Source organism: Trichosurus vulpecula, chromosome 8, assembly GCF_011100635.1.
Source record: "Trichosurus vulpecula isolate mTriVul1 chromosome 8, mTriVul1.pri, whole genome shotgun sequence".
NCBI lineage: Eukaryota > Metazoa > Chordata > Mammalia > Diprotodontia > Phalangeridae > Trichosurus > Trichosurus vulpecula.
Window position 1 is genome coordinate 86,470,522 of NC_050580.1, and position 19,939 is coordinate 86,490,460.

The following is a 19,939-nucleotide window of genomic DNA, read 5'->3' on the forward strand; positions in this document are numbered from 1 at the left end:
AAATGCAGTCAAAGTTGGGATTCAAGTGGCCAGATTATATACCTACGAATGGGCTTGGTTGAGAACTGGGAATCTGTTCTGGATGTAGGAGGGAGCATTCCTAGTCAGACCCAGATGTGGAGGAAAAGTTCTCAGGGTCCCTTATCGTCACCAGGCTTAGGTGAAGTTCAGGTGGGGAAGTTTCTTTACTGGGACCACAAACTAGTGGAAGGGCCTAAAAGATAACTATTTAAGGAAGATTTAAGAGAATGGCTCAAAGCTCAAGCAGCAGGTCAAGAGTTCATCCAATCAAAAGCTGTAAACCTTATCTGCTTTAGAGTTAACAGTGGAAAAATCCAAACTGTCTGTTTTGCCTCTATGCTTCTATAGGCATTAGGACCATGTAAGCCTAAGTAACTCCATAGTATGGAGCCCTGTTATTACAAAAATAGTATCAAACAATATAAAATTTATAATTATCAATGACAGATACTGTACTAAGCCCTAGGGAGTAAAAATAAAGGCAAAAGACAATCTCTGCTCTTGAATTCACAATTTAATGAGGAAGACAACATGGAAACATTTAAGTACAAACATATACAGGAAAAAATAGGAAAAAAGAAAGAAAGCACTAGAAGCAAGAGGGATGAGGTTTCCTGTAAAATGCAGAATTTTGACTGGGATTTGAAGGAAACTAGGGAAGCCAGGAGACAGAGAAGAGGAGGGAGAGAATTCCAGGCATGAGGTCAGTAAAAATGCCAAGAGTCAGGAGATGGAAGCCTTTATCGGATCAGATATTACACATAGGAGTATAAGGTATAAGAAAACTGGGAAAGTGTGTTTTGGGGGGTGGGGGTGGAGAGGATGTAGGTCGGGAAGGTAGAGACAAATAGAGGATTTTATATTTGATCATGGAGGTGATGGGGAATCACTGGAGTTTATTGAGTAGGGGGAGTGGAAAGATCAGGCGTACACTTTAGTGGGTGAGAAGACGAACTGGAATAAAGAGAGACTTGTGGCAGGCTGACTCACCAGCAGGCTATTGGACTAGTCTAGGCTTGAGGAGAGGGCATGTAGCATGGTGCTGGAAGTTTCAGAGGAAAGGAGAGTGTTCAATAAATATTTCAAACATGAAATCCACAGACCTAGGCAACTGATTGGATATGGGGTATGAGAGATAGTAAAGAATTGAGGATGATTCCTAGATTGCTAGCCTGAGTTATTGGGAGGATGCTGTTGCTACTCCACTTATGCCTTTAAATCCAAATCACTCTGGCTTTTCTTGAATGGTTAATAATAGCCCTCAGTCCAAGCCTGTGAGGCTCATTGTTTAGGCTTTGATGGCTTAGAATGGATATAAATAGCAATTGTTTTCTGGGAGGGGGGAAACCCTCAAAGTTTCTGGTCATTAGATTAATTTGTATGCCATCCCAAAGAGGAATTTGGGATGAAACTGGGTTTGTAACCTTTACTTCCATATAGCTCTTGTGGGGTTTCTTTGGCAGATCCTTTGGAAATGGGTTTAAGGAGACAAATGATCTCTTCTGAGGTTAAACTGGAGTCACAATCTAAGTCAGAGAGTTACATAACAGATTTCAATTTGACCCCTGAAACAGGGAGTTCAGAGAATAGGCTTGCTTTTAGCCTGAGGCACTCTGTCTTTTATTTTACTACCTGGTATGTTGACTCATAGTCTTGTTATGGCCAGAGAGTTGGTATCATGGAGAGAGATCTTCCCATCTCTGCATCATAGCAGACAGGATCTAAGATGGCCACCAGGTAGCCCTGAAGTTATGGTGTTCAGAAACTAATAGCAGAGAGAAGTTCAGTGACTAGGAGAACAGAAGACACCTAGTCATATTAAGCAGTGGAGAGTGGAGACATGGAACTCAACAGAGCAGCATGGTGACATCTTTGTAGTACATGGGCAGCAGCACAGCAATGGAGATGTGAGTTGCTCTGGAACAACCCTCCACCATGTTGACACTCTTCTCCCATTCATGAGTTCCTCCTGGCACTTCCATTTTGGCAATGATCTCAGGTCAGCCATGCTTCATTCCCATCCTGACTGTGCTTTTGACTCTCTGGACTTTGCTACCGTGACCCCCCACATGACTATTCTTCCTCTTGCCTCTACCAAGCTTCACTCCCTTTTTATGTGTTGTCTTACTCCATTAGAACATATTCTCTGGGGGCGGAGCCAAGATGGAGGCTGGAAAGCAGGGACTAGCATGAGCTCCCCACTGAGTCCCTCCAAAAACCTATAAAAAATGGCTCTGAACCAATTCTAGAACTGCAGAACCCACAAAATAGCAGAGGGAAGCAGGGCTCTAGCCCAGGACAGCCTGAATGGTCTCTGGGTGAGGTCTATCCTGCACGGAGCTGGGAGCAGAGGGGAGCCAAGCCCAGCGTGGGCGGCGTGGACCAACCAGACCAGGAGCCAGTCGGAGTGTGCCCTAGCACCCTGAATCAGTGAGCTGCAGTAGTTACCAGACTTCTCAACCCACAAACACCAAAGACAACAGGGAAGGTTAGTGGGAGTGGAAGGAGTTCCTGGTTAGGCTACTGCCCTGGGGGCAGCAGAGGTGGGGCAGTTACAGAACTACAGCTGCAGTTGCTTCTAGCCCCAGGCCCACCTGGTGGGAGGAATTAAGTGGCGGATCAGAGCAGGGGTGCACAGCCTGCTGAAGATCTAAGGGTTCTTGGGGAAGGAGAAGTGCTGGTGTGGCAGAGCTGGCACATCCCCCCAAGCTTGGAACATAGTTCTCTTAACTCTCCAAGGAGTCATACCCCACTGAAAAACTCAAGGGTCAAGTTAGTTGGCTGGGAACATGGCCAGGCAGCAAAAACGCACCCAGATTCAGTCTCAGACTGTGGAATCTTTCTTTGGTGACAAAGAAGACCAAAACATACAGCCAAGAAGAAGTCAACAAAGTCAAAGAGCCTACAATAAAAGCCTCCAAGAAAAACATGAACTGGTCTCAGACCATGGAAGACCTCAAAAAGGATTTGGAAAAGCAAGTAAGAGAAGTAGAGGAAAAATTGGGAAGAGAAATGAGAAGGATGCGAGAAACCCATGAAAAACAAGTCAATGACTTGCTAAAGGAGACCCCCCCAAAAATACTGAAAAATACACTGAAGAAAACACACCTTAAAAAATAGACTAACTCAAATGGCAAAAGAGCTCCAAAAAGCCAATGAGGAGAAGAATACCTTGAAAGGCAGAATTAGCCAAATGGAAAAGGAGGTCCAAAAGACCATTGAAGAAAATACTACCTTAAAAATTAGATTGGAGCAAGTGGAAGCTAGTGACTTGATGAGAAATCAAGATATTATAAAACAGAACCAAAGGAATGAAAAAATGGAATACAATGTAAAATATCTCATTGGAAAAACCACTGACCTGGAAAATAGATCCAAGAGAGATAATTTAAAAATTATTGGACTACCTGAAAGCCATGATCAAAAAAAGAGCCTAGATGTCATCTTTCAAGAAATTATCAAGGAGAGCTGCCCTGATATTCTAGAGCCACAGGGCAAAATAGAAATTGAAAGAATCCATCGATCACCTCCTCAAATAGATCCCAAAAAGAAATCTCCTAGGAACATTGTCACCAAATACCAGATCTCCCAGATCAAGGAGAAAATACTCCAAGCAGCCAGAAAGAAACAATTTGAGTATTGTGGAAACATAATCAAAATAATCCAAGATCTAGCAGCTTCTACATTAAGAGATCAAAGGGCTTAGAATACAATATTCTGGAAGTCAATGGAGCTAGGATTAAAACCAAGAATCGCCTACCCAGAAAAACTGAGTATCATGCTCCAAGGCAAAATATGGATTTCAATAAAATAGAGGACTTTCAAGCTTTCTCAGTGAAAAGACCAGAGCTGAATAGAAAATTTGACTTTCAAACACAAGAATCAAGAGAAGCATGAAAAGGTAATCAAGAAAAAGAACAAGAAAAAGAAATTGCAAGGGACTTACTAAAGTTGAACTGTTTTGTTTACATTCCTACATGGAAAGATGATGTGTATGATTCATGAGACCTCAGTGTTAGGGTAGCTGAAGGGAATATGCATGTGTGTATATATATATATATATATGTTTATGTATATATATATATGTGAGTGTGTATGTATGTATATATGTTTGTGTGTGTGTATATATATATATATATATATATAGAGAGAGAGAGAGAGAGAGAGAGAGAGGGCACAAGGTGAGTTGAAGATGAAGGGAAGATATCTAAAAGAAATAAAATCAAATTAAGGGATGAGAGAGGAACATATTGAGAGAGGGAGATAGGGAGAGATAGAATGGGGTAAATTATCTTGCATAAAAGTGGCAAGAAAAAGCAGTTCTGTAGGAACAGAAGAGAAGGCAGGTGAGGGGGAATGAGTGAATCTTGCTCTCATCAGATCTGACCTGAGGAGGGAATACCATACATACTCAATTGGGTATCTTACCCCACAGGAAAAAAGGAGGAAGAAGATAAAAAAGGGGGGATGATAGAAGGGAGGGCAGATGGGGGTGGAGGTAATCAAAAACAAACACTTTCGAAAGGGGACAGGGTCAAGGGAGAAAATTCAATAAAGAGGGATAGGTTAGGAAGGAGCAAAATATAGTGAGTCTTTCACAACATGAGTATTGTGGAAGGTTTATACGTAATGATATGCATGTGGCCTATGTTGAATTGCTTGACTTCTTAGGGAGGGTGGGTGGGAAGGGAAGAGGGGACAGAATTTGGAAGTCAAAGTTTTAAAAACAGATATTCAAAGACAAAAAAAAAAGTTTTTACATGCAACTAGAAAATAAGATACACAGTCAATGGGGCGTAGAAATTTATCTTGCCCTACAAGAAAGGAAGGAATAAAGGGATGGGAAGGAAGTGGGGTGACAGAAGGGAGGGCTGACTGGGGAACAAGGCAACCAGAATATATGCCATCTTGGAGTGAGGGGGAGGGTAGAAATGGGGAGAAAATTTGTAATTCAAACTCTTGTGAAAATCAATGCTGAAAACGAAATATATTAAATAAAATTAAAAAATTTTTTTAAAAAAGAACATATTCTCCTTGAGGGCAAGGTGCTTCTTTCTGCTTGTATTTGCATTCCCAGAACTTAGCACCGTGACTGGCGCATGTGCTTAATAAATGGTACTCTGGCTACATGTGTCTCCTAGATGTATGTTCTCTACATACATTTTCTGGCAACATGTATTTTGCTCCTCAGTCACATATGTTCTCTGCATGTGACCGACCCTAACCGGCAGGGTAGCAACCTGTGGAAGAATATATGCCACCTGTGCTTTATGGGGAATCTACTTTTGCCATTCTATTTACTATGCTGCTTGCTTTTTGTTTTGAACAAACATGTCCTATGATTGGCTGGTAAAAATCAACACATTGGTAGAGTTTATTTTTATTTTTTGCTGCAAAATCTTAATTTTATTTAACACAGTCATGAATGTGTAACCTAAGTCATTGTCAAATTATTATGTAAGAAGTGCAAATCAGACAGTGCTATAACTCAAAGTATTCCATAAGGATACCTTAAAAATTTAATTCCATTCTGTAGACTTTGGAGCTTATTCTGCTACCTCAAGTAAGAAGTGTATATACAATACAACACCCCTGAGAAACTCTAAGTTGCCCAGTATCACAGTCTTTGATAAGGATGGTATTAGTAAAATTGACTCACAAGGTAAGTCAACCCTGAAGTACTTTTTTGCGTGAGAAGGGCTATTCCAGGGCTACATCAAGAAGAGGTCGTTCAGTCTTTGATGGAAGACTTCCAATGATGGGTCAACTCACTACCAATTATTTGTATTCTGCTTGAACTGTTGCAGTTTTTCTTTATATCCTTTATATTGAGTCTCTGTAGAGACCTCCTACTTTTTCCTTTTGTGGGCCAACCAAAGTAAGTTTAATATCTCTTCCATGAGACACCATTTCTCATACTTCCAATATTTAATGATGGCTGTAATTGTTTTTCTGTGTCTTTTCTCCTCCAGGATAAACAACTCCAGTTCCTTTAGTCAATCCTTATTTATTATAGCAGAGACTCAAAGCCCTTCCATACATTGGTCACTGTCCTCTTGAAGCTCTCTAGCTTCCTATTCATCTACCACTAAACACAATAATCTAGATGTAGTATGACCTGGATAGAATCCAGTGAGATGGTTATTTTCTTTTTCCTGGAAGCTGTGTCTTTCTTTATTCAATCCAAGATTAGATTTGCTCCCTAGCTGTCCTTCTCCAGTCTTGTACTTGGGAAGTTGCTCTTTTTGACTCAAAGTATAAAATTACACATTTAGCCTCATTAAATGTCATTTTATTTGATGCAGCCCAATGTTCTGGCCTTAAAGATCTTTTTGGGCCTGGACTCTGTGATCTAGTGTGTTTGCTATCTTTTGAAGCAGTGTACCTTCTGCAGACTTTACAAACTTTCTGTCTATGCTTTTTTCCCCCAAAGCATTGCTACAAATGTTATATTGCACAGAATCAAATATGTTCCTCAAAGACATTTTACTTTTACTGCTCTTTGAATACAGACATTCTAGTAATTATGAATCCACTTAATTTTATTATAAATGGGATACTTTATCAGATGCTTTGATAAAATCATAATAAACATAGGCTGGCAAGTAGATAGATGAACAAACAAATAAATAGAGATAAAATTGAGATATCTAGTCTCCTTATCTGACAGTTTAGTAATCCTGTCAAATAAAGCAGATAACATTAGTTTGAAAAGACATATTTCTGATAGAGTCAAATTGCTTTTCCAAGATTATTATTTCCTTTTCTGGATGTTCTTTAACTATGTCTTTAGTAATTTTTCTTCAATTTTGCCAGGAATTGAAATTAAGCTCACTGGTCTATAGGTTGTAGATTCCAATTTCTCCCACCTCTTCCCACCAATTCTCAACCTACTTCTCAGTTTTAAAAACATTGTGACAGTAGCCTTTCTCCAGTCCTGGGGAGCCTCTCTTTTTTCTCCATGATCATTTCAAGCACCACTGACATACTTTTTTTTTTTTCAGTGCCCAAGATTTGATTCATCTGGGACATGTGATTTGAATTTGACAAAGGCAGCTTTCTTGCTCTCTTATTTATCTTGGGGATTAATCATTTTGGTTCTGTCTTTTCTAATCTGAAGGTTATTTTCCTCAGCAGAGAAAACAGAAGCAAAATAACAGTTAGGCAGCTTTGCCTTCTCTCTGATGCCAGTTATCATTATCCTACCCCTCGGTCTACTTCCGCTTTTATACCTCTTTCCCCCAGTATAATAATAATAACTAACACTTACATCGTGCTTACGATGTACCAGGCACTGTGCTAAATGCTTTACAAATAATATCTCATTCAATTCTCACAACAGCTGGGGGAAGTAGGTGCTATTATTATCCCATTTTATAAATGGGAAATTGGAGGCAGACAAAGGCGGAGTGACTTGCCCAGGGTCACACAGCTAGTAAATGTCTCAAGTTGGATTTGAACTCAGGAACCCCTGACTCCAGGCCCTGTGCTCTGCACACTGCATGCCTTAGGTAAACAAGAAAACACACCAGATACCCTCTTGCTGGCCATCCTCAGCTCATTCCGAGCCTTAGAATTCTGGTGTACAGAGGCAGTTTTCTCCCTTCTTCTTTTTCCGTTTTTTCTTTTTTTTTTTTTTTAGTGGCGGTTGTGATGTGAATCAGATCATTTTCCTTTCTCTCCCTTTGCTCTTCCCCACAGTCTTCCAAAGATTGTGATAATGGATGAGCAGGCACATACATCGATTCTTCCGTACTCCTGGTTATAGTGTGTCTGGGCCTGGTGACTTGAATTCACCAAAGGAAGCAGTTTACTCTCTTTTTGTCTCCTTATTTATCTTGAATTATCTTAGAGTTGACTCTGCATTAGTCGTTTTTAATCCCATCCTTTATTGACCGAAGATCATTCTAACAGGCAGAGTAAATAAACAGAAACAAAATCAGAGCTGGGAAATTTTGACTTCTCTTTGTCCCTCATTGTTACGACCTCATCCACCCTGAGCAGGGATCCCAATCTGAGCAGGAATCCCTCTGAGCAGTGATCCCACTCTGAACAGTGATCCCCTTCTGAGCAGTGATCCTACCCTGAGGAGTGATCCCCATCTGAGCAGTAACCCCAGTCTGAGCAGAGATTGATGGGAATGATCCCACTTGTTACTGTTTTTATCTTCCTTTCCCCCTCAATATGTCTAAGCCTATACACACTTCTTGGCCTCCTAATTCTGCTTCCCCAAATCCAACTAGTCTTTTTTGTTTTCTTGAATTTTTTTATTTTACCAGCATCAGTTTAGCTGAAGCTTTTGCATTCCTGACACTATTCTTTTAATCCTGCTCCGCCCTCTTAAAATTATCATGAACAATCAACAAACTTGAATTTTTCTCCAAAGAACAAAAAAGAACATGGAATTGTGAATCTTCACTCTGTGTATCTTTTTAAAAATGCATATTTGAAATTTAATATTGTAATTCTAACACTGCTGTTTTGTATCCCCTTCTAAAATTCCTTCTGCTCTCTTCTGCCTATTTTAAATGATTTATTTATAATACTCTTTTCTTCCTTTATTTGATCTTACTATCACTACCTCTTGCGAAATCTTTCCAAACCAATCCTCCCTTATAACAAATAAGTATAATTAAGCGCTCCACACTTCTAGCCCGTTACCTTTCTGCCAAAGAGGTGGGAAATATTCCTGGCACTATTTGTATAAGATTGTGATAGTCTTTTATATTCTTATATTGATCTTCTGTTATATATGTTTGTTTTTATCTTCTGTACCAGCTTTAAAAAATGCTGTTCTGGCCAGTGGGTTCCCTGTAATATCCATCTGTATCTTTAGAAAATCTCCCCATTTTTTTCTCAGTGGAATCATTTCTCTTTATGTCTTCAGTAATAATAATAATAATAATAATAATAATAATAATAATGACGAATGAGTTATGTAGCATTTTAAAGTTTGCAAAACTCTCTCTCTCTCTGTCTCTCTCTCTGTCTCTCTCTCTCTCCTTCTCTCCTCATTTGATTCTCACAACAACTAGGTACCATTTATTACCAGGTTCATTTTACAAATGAGAAAGCTGAAGCTATAGAACTTTAGACCACGAGATCCTACCTATCCTTTTTCTGAATGCTTTGAAACCTGCTCTCCAAAATTGGTGGTGCATGTCAGACTCCACCCCGCTTTCCTTTTCTTCTCTATCACCACATCTGGGAAGTAGAGGTCACTTCCTAACAAGATTCCCCTCATTTCTACTCCTCTGGCAACCAGCTTTTCCTGGTTGCCAAGAATTAGATCCAAATGAGGAGCTCCTCTCGTTGGTGTCTCCCAACTTTTAAAAGATGAAATTATCTTTATGGTGTGTCAAGAAGTTATTACCTGCTCTGCTTTCAACAGAGGGCACTCTAGTGGTGAGTCTAGCAAGTGTCCAGGTGGTTTCCAAAGTTTCCAATCACTACTATTTCGTGCCTCTGAGACAAGCCTGCAATCTCTTTCCCTCAGATTCCTCCATCTGCTTCTTCTCTCTGCCCAGGTACTCTGCAACATATACTATGCTAATGATATATCACATTTATTTCTATCTCCAGTGTTCAACATGTACACATCGTCCTCATTTTGCACCTTGGTTTTTCTCACATTCTCTCTCTCTCTCTCTCTCTCTCTCTCTCTCTCTCTCTCTCTCTCTCTCTCTCTCTTTTCTCCTCTCTCTCTCCCTCCCTCCCTCTCTTCTTCTCTCCACCTCCTTCCCTCCCTTTCTTCCTCTCTTCTCTTTTTCTCTCCTTTCCATCCTCCCTCTCCCCCCTCTCTTCCTCTCCTCTTCCTCCTCCTCTCCCTCTCTCCCTCCCTCTTCCCCCCCCCCCACCTCCACCCGACTTTTACCTGTCCTGTTCATTTCGAGTAAGTTATTTCCCTTCATGGCCTTATTCCAATCTTGTGTTTGATCCCCCTGGGCCTGGATTCAGAAAGACCTGAGTTTAACTCCAGCCTCAGAGCATTAGTAGCTGTGTGACCCTGGGCAAGTTACCTAACCTCTGCCTCAGTTTCCTCAGTTGTGATGATAAAATGAGACAATATTTGCAAAGAGCTAAGCACAATGTCTGTCATATAGTAGATGCTTGATAAATGCTTATTCTGTTTCCCTCCTCATTATTCTTAATTTGTATATAGCTACCTGAGACTGGCCTTTAATGTTGGCTGCTTTCATGGATTTGGTTTTTCTGTGAATTTGTGGGCCTCTCTGCTGCTATTTTCCTAACATTATACTCTTCCTGGGTCATTTTACAGCTCCAGTGATGGCTTTGGAGTTTCCCAATTTATTCTCTCAATAATCTCATTATAGTCTGGGTGCAAATATGTTAGTCACTCCTATTAAATCCCAACTTCATGCATCCCCAGTGTGATGGGCCATGTTAGATCCATGCAGCTGTACTGCCCGACAGAGGGAGAAGAGCATGACACTTAATGGATACCAGCTATTTGGGGGCGAGATGTCAGGACTTGGCCACTTTGAGCCTTCCAGCTCCTGACACAATCAGCTGATATTATGCATAAACAGAAGCTGCTTTTCCTGGCCTGGTTCTCATTGTCTCATTTTCCTCTCTTTCACCAGCATAGTCTACGTTGTGGTGTTAGCATCCAAATCGATCAATCAATCTACATTTATTAAGTCCCTGCTATGTGCAAGGCACTCTGCCAAGCACTGGGGATACAAAAAGAGGTAAAAGACACTCCTTGACGTCAAGGGGCTTATAATCTAATTGGGAAACAAAAAAAAATAAGAAATAGCAGAGGGCAGGCACTAGAATTAAGAAGAATGCAAATGAGGTGACTTCCTTGTCCTTGACAGTCTGAAGATTTTGTCATAAAAATCTTTTTTATGTTCATTCTGTTTATTTTTCTCATTGTAGTTCATCCTTAAAGGCCCACAGGACAGCTTTCAAAAATTGAGTCTCTTGCCCACTAACTGCCCCTCCCCCCACCAATTTTATTGCTTTTGACTTTTACAATGTAAAAATCACACACCTCTCTTTTTCCTGAGATTGTACAAATGAAATTATATTGTAAACTGGTGCTACTCCTGGCTGCCTGAATCCCTCTAGTTGGCAATTAAGTCAAGTATTTGCTGACTAAAGAAGTTTTTAAGCTTGTTTATTCTTATTATGGAGATGGATACTTATGTATTTTGGTATTATGCCTCCGTCACTTAGCTCTGTGCATGGCACAGAGTGGGCACTCAATAAATATTGATTGATAAGAGCTGGCATCTAAGTACCTAAACAGGTGACTCCTAGAATCTCTGTTGTTCCATTGATCTCTAGCACAATTTACCTGCAAAGGTTCATGGACATTCCTGAGCTGAGGATCAGAGGGTCTATGGCAGGGTCGGTTGCAAGCTGAAGCCAAGAGGAGGACCTGGGTTACTGACAGAAAAAGGTTTTGAATTTCTGGCGAGCGATGGTGCTGGATTTCTCATTGTGGTCAGGACATGAGCCCCCATGAAAGCACGGCAAGATTCAGGAGGGCTCATGAGAGATCTAGGGTAAAATTAGCTAGATTTTCTTTACACGAGTCCCCATGAAAGCATGGCATGATTCAAGAAGGTAAAATAAGCTAGATTTTCTTTACATCTGCTGTTTCCCCCATAGAATGTAAAGTCCCTGACGGAAAACATTGTTCTGGTTTTGCTTTTATATTCTAACCACTGAGCACAGTGCCTGACCCATGGCATTTAAATGCTTATTGAAGGCATCAATGAATTTTGCCCAGGACTTTTTTTAAGCAATTAGTACCCACAATGATGACATCACAGATGCATCCACATGTCCCAAACACGATGAGCTTCTCAGTTTTTATAATGGTAAATTTTTATATTCTTAGGCCAAGAACATGATTTTCTCAAAATGTCTGCATCTGTTGTCACCACTGACCCCTCCTGTTTTTAGCACTAACAGACAAGCCTGTAACATTTTGGCTCTTGCGTCATTGATCAGACCTTTTCTTATCCGGGTGTGTACTAGCTTTCCAAACCTAGGTTTCACTGCAATGTTCCTTAAATCAATGATATCCATATTGGTCATGTGTCAAGAAGGTGACTGTGCAAAGTGAGAGCTACATGGGAGACTTAGGACAGCTTTCTAAAATCAGGAAGAAGGATCTATTTTGTCTCTTTGGAGCCTATTTTCACAAGTAAGCAAAGTGGAAAGAATGAGATGAACAAACTCTGGTTGGACAAACTGGGTCCAGAAGGCACTTTTATTTACACAAAAAAAATCCAAGGCACAGACCAGAATCAAGCAGCATATTTCATCCCATGGATTGTGTCATTATGAACAAAAGTATTCTATTTGTAAAGAAGAAGGAGGCAGTCAGATACAGGGGAAGAGGACTGGTCTGGGCTTTAACGGGCTCTTAGTGCTGGGTTCTCAATCCCCGCTCTGACGCTACTTTGCTCAGCAAATCACTCCATTTCTCTGAATCCCACTTTCCTCCCCTTTGAAAAAAGCAAGTTGTACTAAGTGATCCCCTAAGGTCCATTATAGCCCACATAGTCTATTCTATTCAAACCTATAGAATTACAATGATTACTTTTCCCAAAGGTATGCCTAAAGAAATAACATAGACATCGTTAAACTACTAAACTACATGCATGTTAGTTCTTTTATATGTTTATATTGCGTAAACACGTGCTCATAATACAGGATAGTTACAAATTATCACATTCTGTTGCTTCATGCTACAAACTGGAGGATTTAGGAGAGTCACAGCTCAAACGGGGTACTGGTACAGTCACAAAGCCCAGGATTTAACTCTTGTCCTAGAGCTCATCTGTGGCTTGTCTTTTTTTTGATCACCTCTTAGGGATGCAGCTCCTAGATGCTCATACTACAAACCCGGAGAATCAAAAGGAGAGCCGCAGCTCAAACAGGGCACTGATGTAGTCCCCGTTCTCGGGGTCCAGCTTCAGGGCTCTCTCATAGCACTCGATGGCTTGTCTCTTTTGTCCCTTTAGCTTGTGAATGAAACCCAGGGCGCCCCAACTCTTTACATCCACGGCATTCTCATAAAGTCGCCGCGTGGCCAATCTCTGCAGAGCGCTGATCAGTTTGGAGGTAATAGAAGACTCCACTTTAATCTTTACACCTTCTAAATAATGGTAGATAGCGGCATCCTCAGATTTCCTGTGAGTCTCCTGAAAGCGGCCGTAATGGAAATGGACCTGTTGCTTGTTTTCGTCCGTCACGTGCTGCAGGTGAAGGGCTTTCTGAAATACATCTTCTGCCTTTTCGTACTGACCCGCCTCTGCGTACATGTTGGCTAGGTCTGTGTAAGCAAACACGAACATGGAATTCTGCTCCATGGCTGCTCGAAAATGAAATATGGCAGACTGAATTAGCTCCCGTTTCTCTTTCTCTTTTTCCCTGGCTCGTTTTTTGGTCGACTGTTTCACGAGGATCATCAGAACTTTGTAGCAAACCCCTATCTGGTGATGCAAGAAAGCCGAAGTGGGTGTTGCCTGCAAGGCGATTTTTAGGAGCTGAAGAGCTTTACTGGGGGAGTTTTGTCTCCGGTAAAATTTCGCTGCATAACGAAGGACATAAGGCTGTGAGGACATCTTCTCCAAGGCCTCCCGAATGTACCGTTCTCCCTCGGCTTCCTGTTTTAGGTCCTGAAGCTTCAGGGCAAGTAGGGCCATCACAAACGTGTTGTCCGGATTCAGTTCCACTGCTCTCCGGAGAGGGTCCAGGGACGAAACTCTTTGACAAGAATATTCCTTGTCGTCCAGTCGATAGGCTGCGATGGCAAAGCCAGAGTTAAACTCGGGGTTGTCTGGTTCCATTTTCAGGGCCTTCTCAAAACACGCCTTGGCCCTCTCATAATACTTCCTTCCACACTTTAGCAGAGCCCACCCTTCCTCACAGTAAACCTCAGGGCATTCTATCTTATAGCGGGAGGAATTTGGAAGCTTCCTGTAGCCTTTTTGCACCTTGTCCGCATAATACTGAGCTTTGGGAAATCTTTCCATGTAATAATAGACCCAGGCAAAATTTCCCCAGGTAACGAGGCTTCTTATTTCCACTTGGTCAGCATGTTCCACCTGGATCCTCTCTTCAGCGTGTTTTAAGCATCTCAGCGCCTCCTCATTTTGACCTTTCAGATGTTTTACATAGGCCAATAGGTTATAAAGGGTGACTTTGGATTTCATATCTAGGAATTCAATCTGGTCAATGATTGTGTCTTCCAGATTAAGTAGATCGATGTCTTCCTTCAGCAAGTTCCACGTAAAGTGGCATTTCAGCTGCCTCAGGATAATTTTTAAGGAATTCCTAGGCATTTGGCTGCAAAAGATAAAGTCAATTTCAATTTAGAAGAACCAATGGAAATGACAAGGGATTAATAATTCCCCCAACAGTGAAATTTCTTATTTATAGTATTATGAGTTTCCTTGCCCTTCAAATAACACCCTTCCCTTCTGCTGTGGACCTGAACTGGTAACTGATAGGGTAACATTCTGCCATTTGAAGCTTGGAGTAGTAGTAGTAAGTAGCAGTAGCAGCAGCAGCAGGAGGAGGAGGAGGAGTAGGAGGAGGAGGAGGACCTGGATTCAAATCCCACAAGGTCTATGATCTAGGTCAGATCCTTTCACCTGGATCTACCGTTCTTAAACCATAGTAAAATAACTCTAATAATAGTACCCACCTCACAGGATTGTTGTGTGACTCAAATAAGATAATGTAGGTAAAGTGCTTTGCAAACCTTAGAACTCAATGTAGATGCTATTTACTATTATTTCACTCAATCTGAGCTTATGTCACAAATCCACATGAAATCTGAGAAACGGAGGCTTCTTTGCAAGCTACTAATGAATGCTTTGGGCCTTTGGTAGACGAGCTTTTTAGAGTTTCTCAACAGCAATTATATAGAAAGGGCTAATAAGTGGCTTAAACAGAGGAGGGATTCGTAATAATCTGCCCTTTAAAGAAGGATCTCTCAGGTGCTTGGAATGGGGAAAATGTCCAGAATGACTCATTTAAATAAGATGTGGGCCTGCAATGTGGATTAATGTGTTTCATCACATGGAAGGAGTGTACTGGCTCCGGAATCAGATGGCAAGCGTTCAAATTTCAGCCTTGCCACTGTGTACTCTGTGACCCTGGGGAAGTTATTTAGCCAGTCTGGAGAAGTTACTTAGGCCCATCTTTCTCATCAGAAAGGGAGGAAATTGGACTATATGGCTTCTCATGTGCCTTTTACCTCTATATTTCTGATTCCATGTAAATACGATTCCTCAGTATAAGTTTAACCAAAATAGCTAGAACACATGGCTCTTCTCTGCAGTAATCTAACTAGACTACCAAGTTACAGTGATAACCTGAAGGTATGGAAAAAGGTTAGTGTGGTAATCAAATAAAACTTGCAACACATTTAATGACACATTTATGGATGTAAATGAGTGCAATGCTACTACTTTCATTCAGTCAAAGCCAAGTATTTCTGGGGCCACCTAAAGGAGGAGGACCATACAAGAGCCTATGTGATAAGCACGTTACTTCTTCGTGGGCTCCAATGTTTTACAAATGTAAAATGAGAGCAATCAGACTCGATGATCTTCATGATTCTATGATATTTAAAGGTCCTTCTAAGGCCCCTTTGATATGTGATACTCTGTTTCTCTAGCAGGGTATGCAGCTAGCACAGATAGTTTAAGAACTCCTGCATGACAGGTGCACCTGTCCCTAGGTGTCAGGAACAAAGACAGGCTCTCAGAGACTAAGTTGCACCTGCTGAATATGGGGGTGAGGAGACAAGGCATGGGGCCAATATTAGGGGTGGCTTTACATATAGGAAACATAAGTCAAATGGTAATTTAAGGGAAAATGGAAGACCCTAAATCCCAAACTTTTAAATACATACATGTATGCATGCATGTATACACACATATGTATAGACACATAGGTATGTATATTTGTACATGCATATGTATGTGTACACACAGATTTATTAGAGAACTGTATAGATATATAATGTATATATGAATGGATATACATCATCTTCATGAGACCAGAAATTATGCCAATTAAAGATTCATGTGGGCTAACAAACCAACCGGTTGGGATTGGTTGATGTCATTCTCATTAGGCAGGGTTGAGTAATTCGCTGCCTTTACTCAACAATTTTTAAACAAGTGAAATTGTGTTAAAAAGATGGACATGAAGGGCAGCCTGATTTGGCTTAAAGAGGAATGGAGGAAGAAGCAAGAGGCCTGGTCTCTACTTCTGATCTGAATATTAACTGCATGTATGGCCCTGGCAAAGCACATAACCTCTCTGGGTCTCCTTTTTGCTCCCTATAAAATGGGAGTCCACTACTGAATTTTAGAGCTGGAGGAAACCCCAGAGATTATCTCATTCAACTTCTTCACTTTACCGATGAGGAAACTGAGACCCAGAGAAGGAAAAAGACTTGCTCCATCTCTCCCCTGAGAACTGAGAATCAAAGGAAGGAAATAAGCATTTATTAACTGCCTACTGTATGCTAAAACTCCTTACAAATACCTCATTTGATACCTGAAAAACCCTGGGAGGTAGGTGCTATTATTAGATCCATCTTACAGTTGAGGAAACTGAAGTTAAGTGACTCGGTCAAAGTCACACAGCTAATAAGTATTTGAGGCTGGATTTGATCTCAAGTCTTTCTGCCTCAAGTCCTATCATTCAGTTCATTTTACCACTTACTGAGACACAATTATTCAGGGGGAATGGCTACTAAAACTTTTAACCTCTTTGCACCTCCATTTTCTTATTTGTCTGGCCTAGAAAATCTCTAAGACCCCTTCCAGCTAAATAGTTTTTTGTCCTTTGATCTACCTAGTCTCACTGCCTGTCATCCTCGTAGGGGCCATGCTAATCTTCTCAGTACCGTTCCAATTTTAGTACATGTGCTGCCCAAGGGAGCACAGTCTGCCCAGTATCAAAGGGGGAGCCTGAAGGGTCTGTCTGTGCCGGGGGAATTGAGGAGTTTATTACTATTGCTTGGTCATCTGTGCAAGTTTATGTTGGCTCTATTGCTTTGAGATTTATTTGATCAAAGGCTCTTAGCTGTATTGGGGCATTAGAGAATATCTGAGGCGGCCACTCCACAATCCGAAGTCACTCACATTTGTGTGCCTCATAACTATATATGTCACTCAAAATCCATATGCAAGATAATTCTTTGACTGGATTGCTTTTCTCCTAATACCAAGCAGAGAGGCTGGCCCTGAGATGGGGAAGAGGTAATTTTGGTGCATGGAGGCACCTTGGGGAAGGACTGGATTTAGACCATCATAGAATTACATACCTAGACTTAGAAATCCTTCCAGCAGGGACTGTCTTTTGCCTCTTTTTGTATCTCCAGCACTTAGCACATAGTAGGTGCTTAATAAATGTTTATGGTGTATTTTGCAGATAAGGTAAGCAAGGCCCAGAGAGATGGAGTGAAGTTTGAATCTAGGCTCTCTTATTTCAGGGGTAGCACTGTGCACTATATCCTCCTCTTTTCATTTGATTAAATGTGTTGTCACATGGCATGCTTAGTGTAAATTAGTGGCAGACCTCTCACTCAGGGCCGTTATTCCCAGTTCAAAGATATTTCCCTTGCACCACCCTTTTGGGTGGGTGGGTGGAACTACAGAGGCAATGGGGCCCTGTAGAGGTGACAGGCCATGGAAGAAGGGCAGGGATCCAGAAAAGCGAGAGAGGAGCATACTAATGACAAACTACTTGGAAAGTTTGTCGGCAATGGGGCTGCTCCCTCCAGTTTCAGGGAAAGTGAGAGGGTTAACCATCAAATCATACATAGTGACCCAGAAAAGACCTTGAAATAAGGGGATTAAGCAGAGCAAGCAGGTGGGCACTCCCTAAATGGCCAATTCACTTGGACAAACTCTTCTGTGACCCTGGAGACTACTGGAACCTTTCATAATTCTCAGGCAGTGGCAGAAGCATGGATTTGTTTTCCGAGCAGGAGCCAAACTGGTGGAGGGGGAGGGGAAGGCAGAAGGAAGGAGAAAGGGGAGAGGGGATAGTGGGGAGCAAAAACGCAATCTCCCCTCTCTAGCTATACACCTTCCAGTTCCAAAAGATCAGGGCTTGGTCTCCGAGAGCAAACAGGCAATGTGGAACTTGGCCCTACACTGCCTACGTGGGCAGGACTTCAGACCTCCCTCCTGAGACAGGGAGGGGGGGCCGACCTTAGCAGCCACACATAACCAGAACTTTGGTGGGCCAAGTTTACACCTCCTACACCTTCGGCCAGAACAGGGAGCAGTGCTTTAGGATGAGTGAAAAGATGGCTGTCTCCTCAAAAGAGAGGGCTAGCTTGCTCCTCCCTTCTCCCTCTCAAGACTCACACCCCCTTTTGTGAACCCCTGGGCAGCAGTCCCTGGGGCCATGGAGAGGCAGAACCGGAGCCACGGGGTATCTGTAGAAAGTCCTAAGCAAACAGCAAACAGCCTGGGGTGCAGGGTAGGGGGGCATAGTGGGCCTTTAGGGGGAGGCAGAGTGGGTACGGTTTCGGTTTGGGACTGCGGGCTGCAGCCGGAGGCTACTGTTCCGCCCAATCCCGAGGTCTCAGCTCTTTGTCTGTGCAGGGAGGAGCTGGGCTGTTGGGGTGGCTGGCTCGTCCCCAAACATTGCAAAGAGCTCCAGGCGCATAGTCTTGGTTGCAGCCCCATTACCACAAAAGTTAGAAAACGTGAGGTATTTCTTTTGTCATTAAGAAACAAAGCAGAGCCGACCTTTTCTTTTTTCACTGGGAATGGCTTTTTTTTTTAGACAAAGTCACCCACTCACTCGACTCCGAAGTTTGAAAAACAAACAAACCAAAAACCTTACTCAAAGTTTGCAAAAGTCTCGGTTTAAGTTTCCTCATCTCTAGGCGTGAGCTCCATTCCTGATCGTTTTGGATCCCAGGGCTCTCTGGTGTTCTTGCCTCTCCCCCTGACCCGGGGTGGTAGGGAGTTCTGGGCAGCCTTGGTCAGGGCACAGAGAGAGGAGCCTTGAAAGAGCCCCGTCCAACTGCTGCGAAATAGCCATTCACTGTTCTGCCTGGCATTACTGGGAGCTGGCTAGCTAAAGAGCCGCGGTCCGTGCCTGCATCATCTGGACTTTTCCTTGCTCAAACACCTGAATGCAAGGAAAGTCTCCTTTGCAAAAAATTGCAAAGGGACTAAAGAGGTTCGGGGGAGAGAAGGCAGAGAGAGCCATTTATTTACCTCATGCTGGCTGGGGGCTGGTCTGCAGCCGCAGTGGTCCCGGGGATTTCTTCTCTGCTCTTCTGACTGTTCCTTTCTCGCGGTTTCTTAACTGGGAAAGTTACAGGCTTAATTGTTGGGAGTTCTGCTGTTGCTGCTGTTCTTGCTTTTTAAAATTATTTCTTTTTATTGTTTGTTTAAAGTTGAGCAACGTGGAGAAAAACGGAAACCGGAAAGTGAGACTGCTTCCCAACTGAGCTGGATCCTGTTGTGGGGTGGGTGGAATCTGACGTGAGTGGAGAACTCTGAGTTGAGGGCTGTCAGAGGCCCTGCTTCTCAGAAGAAAACCTCACTTGCTGGAGTAAGTGTTCTGTTGCTAGCTTTTGTAGAAAGCTGATTGATTTCTCGCGAAATTGACAAGTATTGGCTGGATGTTGGGAAGTATTGGTAAAGAGCCCGAGGTCCAACAAACCCTTGTCTCATCGAGTCCCGGTTCCATCTTCTCTAAAGGTGATGTCACGGAGACATCCTCTGTACATTTTGTGATTAGAATGGTTTTCTCAGGAGTGGTTAGGATGGATTTGAGTTGACCCAAGCATAAATACCCAACCCCCTGTATCCTATATTTATAAAAAATGAGTGGCTGAAATGGTGTGCTTTAGGTGGCAATGGAAAAGCAAGGTTTTTAACTT

General features: G+C 42.1%; 1 protein-coding gene and 1 pseudogene across 1 annotated transcript; both read right to left on the bottom strand.

The window, feature by feature from the left end:
- Nucleotides 1-12,235: 12,235 nt before the first annotated feature.
- On the bottom strand, nt 12,236-19,611 carry LOC118830259 (interferon-induced protein with tetratricopeptide repeats 5-like). The gene is made up of 2 exons (XM_036737180.1): nt 19,269-19,611; nt 12,236-14,352 (listed from the first exon to the last, which is right to left on the bottom strand). The coding sequence occupies exons 1-2, from the start codon at nt 19,271-19,273 to the stop codon at nt 12,915-12,917; spliced, it is 1,443 nt and encodes a 480-aa protein (XP_036593075.1). The 5' UTR covers nt 19,274-19,611; the 3' UTR covers nt 12,236-12,914.
- Nucleotides 16,857-16,971, bottom strand: LOC118830364 (annotated as a pseudogene).
- Nucleotides 19,612-19,939: the final 328 nt, after the last annotated feature.